Source organism: Protobothrops mucrosquamatus, unplaced genomic scaffold (assembly GCF_001527695.2).
Source record: "Protobothrops mucrosquamatus isolate PMUCROS unplaced genomic scaffold, P.Mucros_1.0 scaffold782, whole genome shotgun sequence".
Classification (NCBI taxonomy): Eukaryota; Metazoa; Chordata; class Lepidosauria; order Squamata; family Viperidae; genus Protobothrops; species Protobothrops mucrosquamatus.
In genome coordinates this window covers 348087-362125 of record NW_015387050.1, presented here as the reverse complement: position 1 = coordinate 362125, position 14039 = coordinate 348087, and the positions used below count along the sequence as shown (strand labels likewise).

The 14039-nt window shown below is 44.2% G+C and overlaps 1 protein-coding gene across 2 annotated transcripts in view; it reads right to left on the bottom strand.

Annotated features, from left to right (window-relative positions):
• Positions 1 to 2276: 2276 nt before the first annotated feature.
• SGK1 (serum/glucocorticoid regulated kinase 1) overlaps positions 2277 to 14039 on the bottom strand; it is a 79917-nt gene continuing 68154 nt past the window's right edge. Inside the window, exons 1-12 of one of the 2 annotated variants that reach the window (XM_015818731.1) lie at positions 9727 to 9885; positions 9359 to 9434; positions 8617 to 8692; positions 8273 to 8377; positions 7735 to 7818; positions 7221 to 7352; positions 6774 to 6886; positions 6344 to 6467; positions 5769 to 5864; positions 4939 to 5094; positions 4748 to 4837; positions 2277 to 3595 (exon numbers count right to left, since the gene is read on the bottom strand). In XM_015818731.1, the coding sequence (XP_015674217.1) occupies positions 3428 to 3595; positions 4748 to 4837; positions 4939 to 5094; positions 5769 to 5864; positions 6344 to 6467; positions 6774 to 6886; positions 7221 to 7352; positions 7735 to 7818; positions 8273 to 8377; positions 8617 to 8692; positions 9359 to 9434; positions 9727 to 9802 (1296 nt within the window). In that variant the 5' untranslated portion in view covers positions 9803 to 9885 and the 3' untranslated portion in view covers positions 2277 to 3427. Of the gene's footprint in view, positions 3596 to 4747; positions 4838 to 4938; positions 5095 to 5768; positions 5865 to 6343; positions 6468 to 6773; positions 6887 to 7220; positions 7353 to 7734; positions 7819 to 8272; positions 8378 to 8616; positions 8693 to 9358; positions 9435 to 9726; positions 9886 to 14039 lie in introns of those variants that run through there. The other variant, XM_015818732.1, reaches the window with a different exon arrangement.

Below are 14039 nucleotides of genomic sequence, written 5' to 3'. Positions count from 1 at the left end.
CAGGATAAAAATCTAATAATGATGATAATGAAGTGTTCATGAAATACCACCATGCATTTCTTGGAGAAAGTCTGTGGGGATTTTCTATTCCAAAACTTACAGATTTTTGAACCACATTGGTGTGATGCTGTGCTCCCAGAGCTACTGGTTAGGCCTCTTGACTGGGTGTATGACTGAGTTACGCACCTCATGAAAAGGTCTTTCCTTTGTAGCATTTTCTTTAGGATCTGATTAGATCCCCAGATCTTTTCATGTTTTTCACCTGATCAGGCGGACACTGGGCTCCCATGTTATGACCAGTTTCTAAAAACACTAATTGTAATATGTACAGGAAAGAAGGGGCAGGGGTCATGATGGTTTTGAAAAATAAGCTGACCCAAGAAATCCTGGGTTGCTAAGGCCTGGAGAAAGTATGCTAAAGACTGTTGTGGAGAGGCTAGACCAGGGGTAGGCAACCTCGGCTCTTTTATGACTCATGGACTTCAACTCCCAGAATTCCTGAGTCAGCATAGCTGACTCAGGAATTCTGGGAGTTGAAGTCCATGAGTCATAAAAGAGCCGAGGTTGCCTACCCCTGGGCTAGACTTACTTTTGTTGCTCTGCAGACTAGAGCACTGGGTCCACATTTCAAGAGATTTCAGCTAAATGTTGAAGAAGTGCCTAACTATGAGATTTCTTGGTTATAACTTGTTAAAAAGAGTACTCTCGTCATTACTGAAGCTATAATCAGGTATGCTACAAATGTTGCTTGTACAATATTGCATGGGTTTCATTTAGCAAGGAGCATTCACAACCAGGACACCATTGAGGAAGGTTTTATATAATGAAATAAACTTGATGAGCGGAGACGTCATTGACCAGATCAAGTTTTCTATTTTGTACTAGCTGTACCCGGCCACGCGTTGCTGTGGCTCAGTCTGGTTAGCGTGTGTTGCTTTTACGTTCAACAGATGGCACTGTTTTTTTTTAAAAAAGCATGTTTTTACCTGTCACAGGTGTGACATCTATATAATAGTAGGTATATAAAAACATGTGCGTATTCGAATGCAACGTTGTGTCAAAATTTCAAAGCAATCGATGAAGAACTTTCGTAGATTTAAGATTTTGAACAAACGAACATTTACATTTTTATTTATATAGATTGCCATTGGGATAGGACAGTGATGGCAAACCTTTTAGAGACCGAGTGCCCAAACTGCAACCCAAAACCCACTTATGCATCATCAGGTGCCGGGTGGGTGTGGCCCATTGGGTGGGCGTGGCTGCAGTGGTAACAGCAGACTGGGTGGGACTAAAAAGTTCAATCAATCAATTCCAACTTTGCAAGATCTTTTTCCCGCGAGAAGTTGAAATTGACTGATAGATTGAACTCTTTTTTTTTTTGCACACGGTGGCGGAGGCCTAAAGCAAAAAGGTTTTATAAAACCCAGCTGAAGGCCTAGGACTGGGGCGGCGGCGCGCATGCCCACAGAGAGGGCTCCGAGTGCCGCCTCTGGCACCCGTGCCATAGGTTCGCCACCACTGAGATAGGACATTTGGAGGCTAAATATCATTATGCCTGGCAGGGAGAAGTAATGGCAGAGATAACTTTCAGATCTGTAATTGTTCCATGCCCTATAGGTAGCCACATAATAATACCCCACTACTATAATTTTTCTGATGTTCTAGTGCAGTGATGGCGAACCTTTTAGAGACCGAGTGCCCAAAAACTGGCCCCGCCCCCACCCTGCCTGCCCACAGGACCACTCACCGCCTCCAGGGCCCACCACAGATTGCCCAGGCAGCCCAGCAGTGCTATGGCGACCACACCCTTTGCCCGCGCCCTGCAGCATCAACTGCATGATGGGGTGTGAGGGCAGAGTCTTGTCTACGCTGCCTGGCTGCCATGGCCTTGGCTGTGCTGCTGTGGGCCACGCTCGAGGGCGACTCTCCTTCAGGGGGTTGCTGGAGAGGTGGGGGTCGTGGGGGGAGGGAAGGCTGGGGCAACGGCACGTGTGCCCACAGAGAGGGCTCCGAGTGCCGCCTCTGGCACCAGTGCCATAGGTTCACCACCACTGTTCTAGTGGTACATCCTGCTAGGCCACTGGAAATTGTAAATCAAAAACATCTTCAGAATGTGCATTTTTTTTACTACCCAAAAATCATGTATCTTTAGTACTATTGTTTAATACTGAAAAGAATATTCTGAATCAGTAGTGGGTGGTTTTGACTCTAAAGTGCATTCTGAATAAAGATGGAAAAATAATCTGAGTTTATAAAGACACTGAAAACATTAATAGAAATATTGTCCAAGATTTTACTGCAAACCAATGGGTTTGGTCACAAAATGGTACATATTATAACCATATTAAGTACATTACAATGGTGGTATACATTATGAGCTTTTAAAGTTTTTTTTTTCTTTTAAATATTCATTTAGCATTGCAATCAACTGTACAGATCTTTTTACAAATACATACAACAAAGAATGCAAGCAAACAATACCCATAAATAATGCCCAAGTTTACAGATTATGAACAAAAAAAAAATGAACTAAACCAACAGATTAGCAGACAACAGCTGGGGCATTTTGGTCCATAGAAACCATTTCTAAAAATAGAAATATTTATATACATATATATCTGTATATATATATTTCCATAGCAGCAATGCTTTCCTCAAGCATTTGGGATACAAGTAGTTGAAGCCCATTTGAACTATATATATTTTTTTACATATTTTTCTTAAAAAAAATCACTATCTACATTTATTTATTGTCTTCCAAATATGGAAGGAACAAACAATGCCCCATACTGTCCTCCAAGTGTCACACAGACACCTCTGAGCTAAGTCCGTCTGTGGAAAGATACAAATCACACTCCTGCCATTATCCACGTTACACACTCGCTCACACATGAATCCAGAAAGCACTCTGTGATAAAAACTTTGGAGTTCACAAAGATCTCAACGTCATGAGGGGGAAAAAAGGCACATCTTCATAAAGTTCTCTTCACATCCAGAAAGATCTCCATGTTGGGGCTATGCTCACCAATCAGGGACACAAAGAGTTTTGTTCTGAGGCTTACACTCTAGAGCAATCTATGGCAGCAGTTGCTTTTTTCCCCTTCTCCTTTCAGTACTTGCAACCTTGTTGTAGCACCACTTGGGTGTGTGGGAAGAACCAGTAGTGAAATGTCACGAGTTCAGTTAAAAGGAGTTAAATGTGTTCTTCCAATTGGACAGGAACAACACCCCCCCTCCAAAACAAAAAACAAAAAACTTTCAGCAAACAATACAGTTGAAATTAAGGCTGCAAAGCTGCCACACAGTGGGAAGATGTGCAAAACTTTATCTTTCAAGATGACCAGGCAACCGGCAGCTTGATCAGAATGCCAAAAGAACGACGATTATTTTTGTTTTTTAAGAAAAAGGAAAGAAATCACAAAATTCAAAGGAAAGAATCCATGGGGGGAGCATAGGAAAAGCCCAGAAATGCTTCGGCAGCCTCTTTGACGCTGGCAGTGATGAGGATGCTGTCTGAAGACTGGCCAATGGAGTTTGGGACAGGCTCCTCTGTAAACTCGGGGTCAAAGTGTCGCAGATCGTTGGGCCCGCTCTGCAAGAAAACAAGGTATTTGGATGTTAATGGTAGGCTGCAAGGACACTTAATACTACGCTATCTTCCAATTCAAGGCCAACACTCAAGGATCTAATGACGCCACTTTTCCCTAGAGGTAACTGGAAACCAACTCTCAGGTTTCTTCTCCCTGTTCACCACTCCTGAGGTCAAAGAAGGTCCAAGCCAACTTTCTGCAATCTGGAATCTTCTCAAATGGCAGCAGCCAGAATTCCCAGCTAATGTAGCCAAATAATTCTGGAAGTTGTAGTTCCAGGTTATCTGAAGGGTACTAAGGTGGGGATGCCCATTTTAGGCACTCTGCAAGGGGAGTAATAGGCTAATATTAATTAGTCCTGGAGGGTCTCCTAACTAACGTCCAAAAGGCATCCTCGTTCAGTAGCCCAGGCAGACAAAAAAAGGTTGGATCCACAAGAGGTTTTGCTGCAAATGCCAGAACAGGATAGCTTCCCACTTCTCTGCAGCCTCCTCTCTACCTCTTGAGTTAAGTTCAAGAACCCTCTCTGGCAAAACTTACAAAAAGGAATTTTTTCCTGCAGCCCATCTAGATCTAACCTGACATGTCTGTCTTGTCCAGGACAGCCTCAGTATCAAAGCACAGTATAAAAGCACCTTTAACAGCAGGACTAATTCCAAACTAAATTACTATGGAATAGGCCCACTGAAGCCAGTGAATTTGCTTTCAAAAGTAACCATGTGTGTATGGTGAGACTTGTCACCAGTGTCTAGACGACCTCTGAAAAATCATTTGACAACTGAAACACCCCTTTAAATCCACTACTGTGTTCTCGAGTTTAAAAAGCAAACCTTTTAAAAGTATTAGTTAACTTAGAGAGGTGGAAAGAAAGTGTGTGTGTGTATAAAAAGACTCAGAATTTTTTTGCCTTGCATTGGACAAATCAATAGATGTATTATAACTCCATTAATCTAGTGGCAACATGTTTAAGTCTTCTGTTAAGTAAAATACAATCTTTTTTGGGGTGGTGGGTATTAAGTGTCTGGAGAACTGAGACTTCCTGTTGAATCCTGGTGTGAACTCATTCTTCATTTATGCACACACACATACACACTTCCGGCATCCCCAATAGAATAAATCTTCCCTGGCCATTATGCAATTAGAAGAGCTCTTACCACATTTGGGTTAAAAGGTGGTGTAATCTTCTTGTTTATAAGATCATCCCAGTTAATTGGAGAGAAGAAAATGTGATTCCTAATTTCCATCTGTTGAAATAATGGAAATTACATTAGTTTAAATGCAAAGAACTGAAACTGTCTATCCAAATTCTCAAATGCCTTTCACCTATTTTCAAAATTATACTTACAAAGTCTTCCTTTGCTCCTAGCCTCTTAGTTCTGTCCTTCTGCAAAAGTCCTTCCAAAAGGTGTCTAGCAGAGTTGGTGATATTTGGCTTCAGTTGTAGAGGTTTGTTCAAGATGTTGTCATACATTTCTGCTGTGTTTCTGCTGTAGAAAGGGGGCTGCAAGGAGAGAAGAAATATTTACTATCTATTGTCTAAACTTACTGTTATTTATTGATTTGCATCTTGTCATTCCTCTGGGAGCTCAAGGTATCATGCATGCCACTCCTTTCTCCAATTTTGTTCACAACCACTTGTGATGTAAGCCAGACTGCAATCCTACTCAAATATTTTAACCACCCCCACCACACTTGTCTCTGAGCTTTGAAGCAAGACTTACTTTAATGCAATACCCATTAAATAAGCCATTTTGGTCTAATGGTCAAGGTACCAGGCTAGAAACCAAGAAACTGAGTTCTAGTCCAACTTTAGGTATGAAAGCTGGATGATTTTGGCCAGTCTCTCTCAGCCCAACTTATCTCGTAAGCTTATTATGGGGAAAATAGGGGAAGGACGGAGTATTAGGTATGTTTAATTCCTGTGAGTTATTTATAAAAATAATAAGGGGAGGATTTAAAAAAAACATTTTTTCCATGAATTAATTAAACCCATTAGAAGGGCTGCTGGAGGTAAGAACCTCACCATCAAATATGGGCATCCCTGACATCGCCTCATAAATTCCAACGGAATTTCAGTAGCACCAAAGTTTGTATTTATTTCCTTTGCTGTAGTTACTGGAGTGGCAAACACTCCCAGCAAGCAGATTAAATATGTCATTTCTGTTTCTTACTTACCAGTCCATAAAGCATCTCGTACAAAACTGCCCCAAGGCACCACCAGTCCACAGTCCGGTCATAAGGTTGCTTGTGAAGGACTTCAGGGGCCAGGTACTATTGGACACAAATAAAAGAATGGGAACATTTGATTAGAAAAAAACCTGAAGGCTAATGGCAAATCTAAGATAAATCTACCTTCTTTAGGCGTTTTGCTCAAAGCAGGCATGGGGAGCCTGCAGCCCTATAGATGACTCCAATTTTCTTGACTATTATCTTGTCAGCTAAGATGGACTGGATATAGGGGACCGCGGGTTCTTCACCAAGAGAAACAGCAAAATGCCTGGGGCTTGCATATGCGAACTAGGGGCCAGGTCAATCAAACCAGTTTCTATACCTTGAGCATTTTTCTACAGGAACTCCAGTAGGGCTTTCCTTTTTTAACCCTCTAGTGGCAGCCATCAAACAAGACCATCCACTTTCACAAACCTGGCAAATAATGTCCTATACTAGCCTCATCAGGGAAACTCCTGCCCATGGTCATGCAGTGGTACACATATATCACTGTCACGGGAGAAAGCAGATCTCAAACTTACTTCAGGAGTGCCGCAAAATGTGGAAGTTGTGCCATTGTGTTCAATGTTCTCTTTGCAGAGTCCAAAGTCAGTCAAAACAATGTGGCCCTGAGAATCAAGCAAAATGTTCTCTGGCTTCAAGTCCCTGTGGCAAAGAATATGAAAGACCAGTCAACTTCAAATCTTACCTGTCGGAACCTCTGTCATTCACATTTGTCCAATTTATAAGCTTTTTCCCAAATAAGCCACTGTCATGTATGATCTTCTAGCCATTTTAAACCGGTAGCTAATGGCACCCAGTCCATATCCCAGAAACAGCAAGTGTTAATCAGGGCAATTATTTAGGAGTAAAGTTACTGATCCCAAAGCCCATTTTGGCAAAACAGCCTATAAATTAGAACTCGGTTCCTGTCTTTCAAACAAATACGCATACATTAAGTATAGTGCTTACCGGTATACAATGTTCAAAGAATGCAGGTAGCCCAGTGCACTAGCTATTTCAGCAGCATAAAAACGAGCTCTTGGCTCCAGGAAGCAACGTTCTCTCTGGAGATGGTAGAACAACTGCAAGATAGAAAGGAGGGGGGGGGGAATCTATTACTGATCCCAAGGCTGTTAACAATGCATTTAATTAAGCACAGCATACTAAGTTAGAGAGGATAATTGTCGGAAATGGCCTAGTAATCCTCTGGCTATTTCCTGCTATTAGAGGTTGGCAAGCAGGAGACTGAATCTAGCACCTCTGCCTTAGAATCCCCTTTTTCATTACAAACAAGAGCACTTAAGTGTGGGTTACTGTGGACTAACCTACAACTTTCCAAGCAAGAACCCAACTCCATTCAGCCCCCCCCCCAAACACACATACACTTTGGAGGGCCCAGGTGTCCTTTTTGCTCACCTCTCCACCATTGATGTAGTCTAGGACAAAATAAAGCTTGTCAGCTGTCTGGAAGGAAAAGTGAAGTCCCACCAGGAAAGGATGCTTCACATTCTTAAGGAGGACATTGCGTTCAGACATAATATGTTTCTCCTGGAAAAGAAAAAGAGGTATGGAACCAGTTGTTAGTATTGGCCAGAATAACAATACAACTGAATTGTTATAAAGCAAACTTAAGTGATCGCAAGAAAATTCCCGAATTTACACCAACTTCAAGAGGGCATAAAACGGCAACTAAGCATCTTTGGATTAATTTTCCATATTCTGCTTAAAAGTGGACATTCTGTAGGCTTTATGATGTCTTTTCTGCTTCCTGCCTACTTTTTGTTTACCGGTTTCACCTTAGGAGGAAACCTTAGGAGGTGTTCTGGGAAGCTGAAAGCTTACTCATTGTAATGTAATTTATGAACTGCCCTAGGGTAGAATTATTTTCTTGCTCAGTATTTCTTTGGAACAAGATTAAGTCAATATTTACCTCCTTCTTTTTCAGGATTGCTTTTTTCTGGAGTACTTTTACTGCATAGAATTGTTCTTCTGCCTTGTGCCTTGCAAGAAGTACCTGAAAGAAACCAAAGATCTTGTTAAGTTTAAGGGTGATTCCAGGAAATCAAGTTAAAACTACATTTTCCTTTTTTGTTAGTTGCAAAAATACAGCTACTTGTACAGTTCAGTATAATTATAGGCTTAAAGTTTTGTACCTGAATATGGTAAGGGGCAATACTTTAGAGACAGGCAATGAAGCCATAAAACCCTTTTGAATATAATCCAAATTCTCTCAGTCTTTAAGATAAATAGTTCTTTCTTAAGAGTACTTATTATTCAATTTATTTTCTCAACTTCATACTAAGACAAATGTCTTGGATGAGACTGACTTTTCCCAAGGCCATGGAATAGCATTTTAAAATAAGTCTTCAGAACAGACTGTTCTGAAGACTTAATTTTATCCATCTGGTTATAAAAGCAATGAATGTTTATCCTTAAAAACCAATTAGCAAAATCAAGACATAGCTTACCTTTCCAAAACTACCTTTCCCGATAACTTTCAGGAAATGGAAATCTGATGGTTTGGCATGAGGGTTAGATGATGGGCCAAGGTTGATTTGTTGAGATGGACTAGGCTGCAATGGAAACAAAAAATAAAAGTGTTGATTTTTGTACTGAAATACTTGGATACAGACTTAAAAACCAACAAATACAATTATAAGCTGTTTTGTGCTGGGGCTTCAGAAAACAACTCTGCCCCCCCCTTTTTTAAAAAAATAAAAAATAAAATCTTCCCTTTTAAATAATTATGCTGGATCTTTATTTTAAAACATTTCTTTCCAAGTTAAATATACATGGAACCAAGGCCACTTACTGGAGGAGAAGGATTGGCATTCATAAGTTCTGGTTCTTGAGGCTGGGAGATCTTCAGAATTGATTGTACTTCAGGACTGCAAAGTATCAGACAGAATGGAATTAGTCCAATTACAACATGCCTGGAACATGGAAATTATCTCACCACAAGGTGGCAGGCTAACTCTAGTTGAGCAAAAGTCAGGCTGGCTAGCTTAGAAAAGGCGATTGAAACAGATTAGGTTTCAAAGGTAAGATGGAAAAAGAGACTCAGGTTTCTTCTGTAATTATGGATCAGAGAGAAAAAGGAATGGCAGAGAGATCGACAGAATTCAAACAAGATGCCATTTCTCTGGACAGTTTTAGTCCCTACTGGGGCAACAGAAACACATACTGTTTTCTAAAGCCAGCACACGCCCTGGTCCTTCTCAAAAACAACTCCCACTGAGTTCAACGAGATTTGCTTGTAGGTAAGTGGTATATGATTACAGTCACTGTAACACATACTTTTATAGTGAAACTCTTTTAACAATTAATTAAAGCAGCCAAACTCACATTCTTAAGGCTACTTCCTAAATATGCTGAACTCAGTGGAACCTGACTCTGTGTAGTTATCCTTAGACTAGAGAAGTTCAATTTACAAACAGATCGTGTTTCAACTCCTAGCTCTTCCCTGGGGAAGACGTTAGGTAACATCTCACAAGGCTATAATTAAATTTGTAACTTCCGTGCATCTACCGTGCAGAAAAGCAAAACATACTTACTGTTTGCATGCATAGGAGTTGGTGGCTATTTTTTGAATGAAGTCGTTCAGCCCCATTCTTCTCTGTTTCATGAAAGCTGCAAATAAGAAACACAGAAGATGAATCCTGATCAACCGACAACTTTCCTTTTCGTTTCCTTCGTGTTTTTAAACACGTTTAAAGCGATTTATTTAGGCGCTCTTTACATGTATTTAAAGCAAACTTTTTTTAAAAAATAAAATAAAATTAGATGCTCCCTCCTTGTAAATGTAGCTATTTAGGCGCTCTTTCATCCGGCCTCCGAAAATAATCTCAAAGGCAATCTTTCTGTGAACGGCTTGAGGCGGTGACGCGGCTCGGTGGTCCTTGCTCGACCCCCTTTTACTCACCGATCAAAATCGCCACCATTCCTCTCATCTTTGAATAAGTGAGCGTGGATCCAGATGCTTCAGTTTTGACTGTCATGGCAGAGCGAGTAAAAACAGCAATAGCGATAAATCCAAGCCGACGGGTGGAAAAAAAAACAAAAACCCAGATCGATCTACGATCTAGTTAAATGAATGATTCAGTCGGCTAGCCCGCCAGCCAGCCAGCCCAGGGAAAAAGCGCAAAGGATGCCTAGCAGCTTAGCGGTTGTCGCGCTGCAAAGAAAACTCCCGTCTCAGGCGCTCGCCAAGGGCTTTATATAAACGAGGGCCCGGCGCTAGGAGAGGGAGGAGGAGAGGAAAAAGGGGAGGAGCCCGCGGGAACAATGAGGAAGAGGCTGAGTCGCCGTTCCGGGGCGCCCGGGAGCCGCCAGAAGACACGCAAAGCCTGGCGCCCGGCCGCAGGCAGCGCGCGGACCGCCCTTCCCTTCCTTCCTTCTTTCTTTCGCTTTGACGTTTCCAAGAGTCAGAGGCGAGGCGGTGCCTGCGGGAGGGGAGGGGCCGTTCAGACGCTTTTCAAGAGGTTAGGAAAAAAAAACAGTGCAACGTTGGGTCGGAATCTTGTTAAGGTTAGAAGCGTATTTTTGTTAGTCCTCCCGGGCGGGGTGGGGGGGGGAAGGAGCGAAAGCAACAAGGAATTATTTCTCCCTTTCCCCCCCTTCGCCTCCCCCCCCCTTCGCCTTTTGAGAACTAGGGTGACCTTGGCTGCGCTCGTTGCCACCTCCGAGGGGTGCCCAGCGGGGAAGGGGGCTGGCGCGGTTCACACACGTGTAAATCGGGGACTAACGCGGCGCGACTCTTTAAGACGGCGCAGCCCGCTGCGAGGCTCGGGGGGTTCCGGTCCTTCTAGTACTTTGTAGCTTAAGGCGTTTGGCGACACCCTGCCATCTCTTTGTAGCGACAGGAAGTGTGTCCCCCCATTTCTGAATCGGATGCCGGGTGTCGCTCAAAACTCTCGAGGAAAGTTTTAGACCAATCCGTCTCTTTTTTTCCCCCCGCTTCCTTTTGCCACAGTCCCGAGGAAAACCTATCTCTTATCTACTTTACAGCATGGTGGCATTTTTTTTTCTTGTCAGAAATGCCCCTAGGGAGGAGGAGCCCTTATTGCAAGCTCAGCTTGTGCTACAGATAAGAGCGTAAGAATGGTCCTTGCGACATTTCGGGTAGTTCGCAACTTTTGGCCCTGAGGAAACTCGCAAACGGAGCGTGACGCTGGCAGCTCGCTTTGGCTCTCTTTCTCTTTCTCTCCCCCCTCCCCCCCCCCGCTATCTGCTCAGCTCGGCCCCCGAGCAAAATATTCCGTTACTAATCATGAGGAACAGAAGCGTTAGTCAGCCTTCCTCAATCTGGTGGCCCCCCGCAAGTGGTGGGCTTGCAATGTCAGAATTCCCAGCCAGCCGTGCAGGCCGGTTCCCGGAGGGCGCCTGGTTGGGAAACCAGTCTGCCCATGGCTTAATCCTGTAAATTGCTTTAAGTGCCAGCCTAGTTACATAGAACATACGAGACGTGAAACTCCAAAGCGCCAGTAAACTGCGTTCAAAGTGCTTTGCGAGTAATTCCTCTCTTCCTATCTGCGCCCGCATACACACGTTGAACCGTCTCCCGCATCCTACGAGTTTGGCTTCCTAAACCAGTTACTCCGTGTAACACACACCTATGCAGCTCATTTGAGGTCCGTGTTAATTATGCAGTAAACACGGCCGGGGTGAACCTTCTCGCTTCTATTCAAAAGCATCCGCAACCCCAAAAGCATTTTGGCAACCTGTAGTTCCAAACTGTCTATTTAGAGTTCCCTCTCTGGTAATTAAACTGGTATTTAAAACTGGCAAGTCTCTTTCCAAACCAGACCAGGCTCTCTCTCCCTCCCCTTTCTCTTTCAAAAACCACCTCGGAGCAAATTCCGGCAGTGAAAACAATAACCACTGGAGCCTCAGCGAAGCCTGGGCTCATCAGAGGGTATTTATTAATGATCCAAAAATCGTCCCACCAGCAGCAGACACGAGTGGTTGTCCATTGGCTGTAATAACTGGTACCCACCTCAAAGCCGCAAACAGCCAGCTTTAAAAGGAATCATTAACCGAAGGAGGCATCCGGGGGCGGGCGAGGGGATTTAAGTCTGCTGCCACTCAAGACTCATCAAAGTCGGAATCGGGAGGGGGGGAAAGGAAGCTCGTGGCTTTCCAGAAGTCAGGCATAGCCCCCCAAGAAAAGAGAAAGCGTAACAACCGTCTACCCATCCATTTCTTACCGAAATCCTCGCCAGAAATAACAGCACTTTTTTTACCCCCTTCTTTTGAGCCTCAGTAATCCCTTCTTCCGTACGAGATCTATTAATGCCCGGTTTATCTTCCGCCTCCGTTATGAAGAAAAGGGGGGAGCGGAGAAGTTCAAACTTTGTCCCGCAGCACAAGCGACCGCAGCAGCGAGAGCCGGAGGTTGGTCAGGAGTGGCCTTTTTAGTCAAGGGAACCGCAGGGAGGGACTCAGGGAAACGGCGATTTCCTGCCCGGCTTTCTCAGTTCAGCAAACAAGAGCCCCCCTCGGATGATATGCAAGACCTTGGGAGTTTCACGCGGCTGCCTTGGGCTGTTGGGGGCCAAAACGTCCCCAACCACAAGTCGATAGATAAATAAATAAAATAATAAGAGGTGGGGGGGGAGGGGGGAAAGGAGAAAAACCCGCACGATCTTCCCGAGCGGAAGGAGTTAAATGGAAATTTCCATACAGTTATTTGCAAAAGTCGTGGAAGGAAACGGGGAAAAAAAATAAGTCGATTGCTTTACCCCAGTATTATCACCCCCGTGATCCCAGGACAACAGTGCGTCCCTGAAAAGCTATTTAGGTATTTGTGCGGCCGCTGCAATACAGCGGAACCCCCGAGGTTTGTTGATGAATGGACTAGGCCCAGATGAAGCCAGTTGGTGATCCAAAGCGCAGGTGGTAGGCAAGGCCCAGACTTGCAGAACAGATTATTATTGGGGGGCGCGAATGGGTGAGGGAGGGGGCTGAGGCAGCCCCATCATCCCGGAAACGGCGCCAGCGGAATCCGTAGCCCCTAAGACGACTTTTTTTTCCTTCAAATGAGACCTTTTGATGGAACCGGAACGGATTCCCCCCCCTCCTTCTGATGGAGGCCTTGGCCGCTTGTAGATAAGATTGCATGAAATAATACATAATCGATTACATAAAATATAAGGGGGAGGAGATAAGCCCTTCTCCACAGAACAGAGCTTTCTCTTGTTGAGTGTAACTCTGCCGCCAGGTACTGCCTCTGTTGCAAGCACATAAGGATGGGTGGGAATATGGGAACTCTGGAGGCCACTGTTTTGGAGGAGGGCGTGGAACGGATGAAGCTTCAAATTTCATCCCTTTGCATCTTTAACCGTTCTTGCAAGCCTACGCTTGGGATCACTCCTTAGACAAGTTCTCAGAAGGGATGCTACTGAATGACCCGAAGGGGTGTTGGTGTTGTTGTTTTTGCGTGCTTCTTTTTTCAGGCTACCCACGACTCCAGAACCTCCTAGACGAGATTTAGGAGGAAATAACCGCTAATTGGATTTCTTTCCTTTTGCAAATTCTGCCCTTCCCCTTCTTCAGCGTAAGATCTGCGTGCGCGCGCGCGCCCGAAAACATTTTCGCAACCGGGAAGCGGAACGGATGCGTTGAAGTGTATGTAGGCTCTTGCTACGCCGCAGAGGAAACAACTCGGCTAAAGGGAGGCTGAGCCGAACCGCCCCGTCCCACTGCTAATTCTCTCTCTCTCGCTAGCTCACTTGGCTAATGCAAGATTGCAGAACGTAGCAAGATCTCGGTTTGGTTAATCCGGCTCCGAATATTGAAGGAAATGGAGGCTGGAAAGACCTCAAGATCAAGCTGCATTTCAGCGACAACTCCACAGCAATCGGCGCACAAAGCCAGTTCCTAGGAAGTCAGCCCCCGAGTCAAAAGATTGCCAGATGGCTTCTGTTTTCCAGCACCGGTTGCTTTAGCTAGGAAAGGCAGAGCGCCCCCTGTTGCCGACTACATCGTCCCCTTATAAATCATAAGTTCCATTGCCGACAACGCGCATGCTCCGTCTCAATTTTTTCCTTTTCAGCCAACATGAATTTAATCAAGGCGCAAAAGCTATGAAAATATACCGGCGGTCCTCCATTATTTCCCAAATCAGAGGCAGGAAACGTTCGGCCCTCCCTGCAATGCTGAGCTGCAATTCCCGGCAGCATCACCAGCGTGACCACAAGTGATGAATGCAGAAGTCTGTAGTTCTGTAAGGTGCAC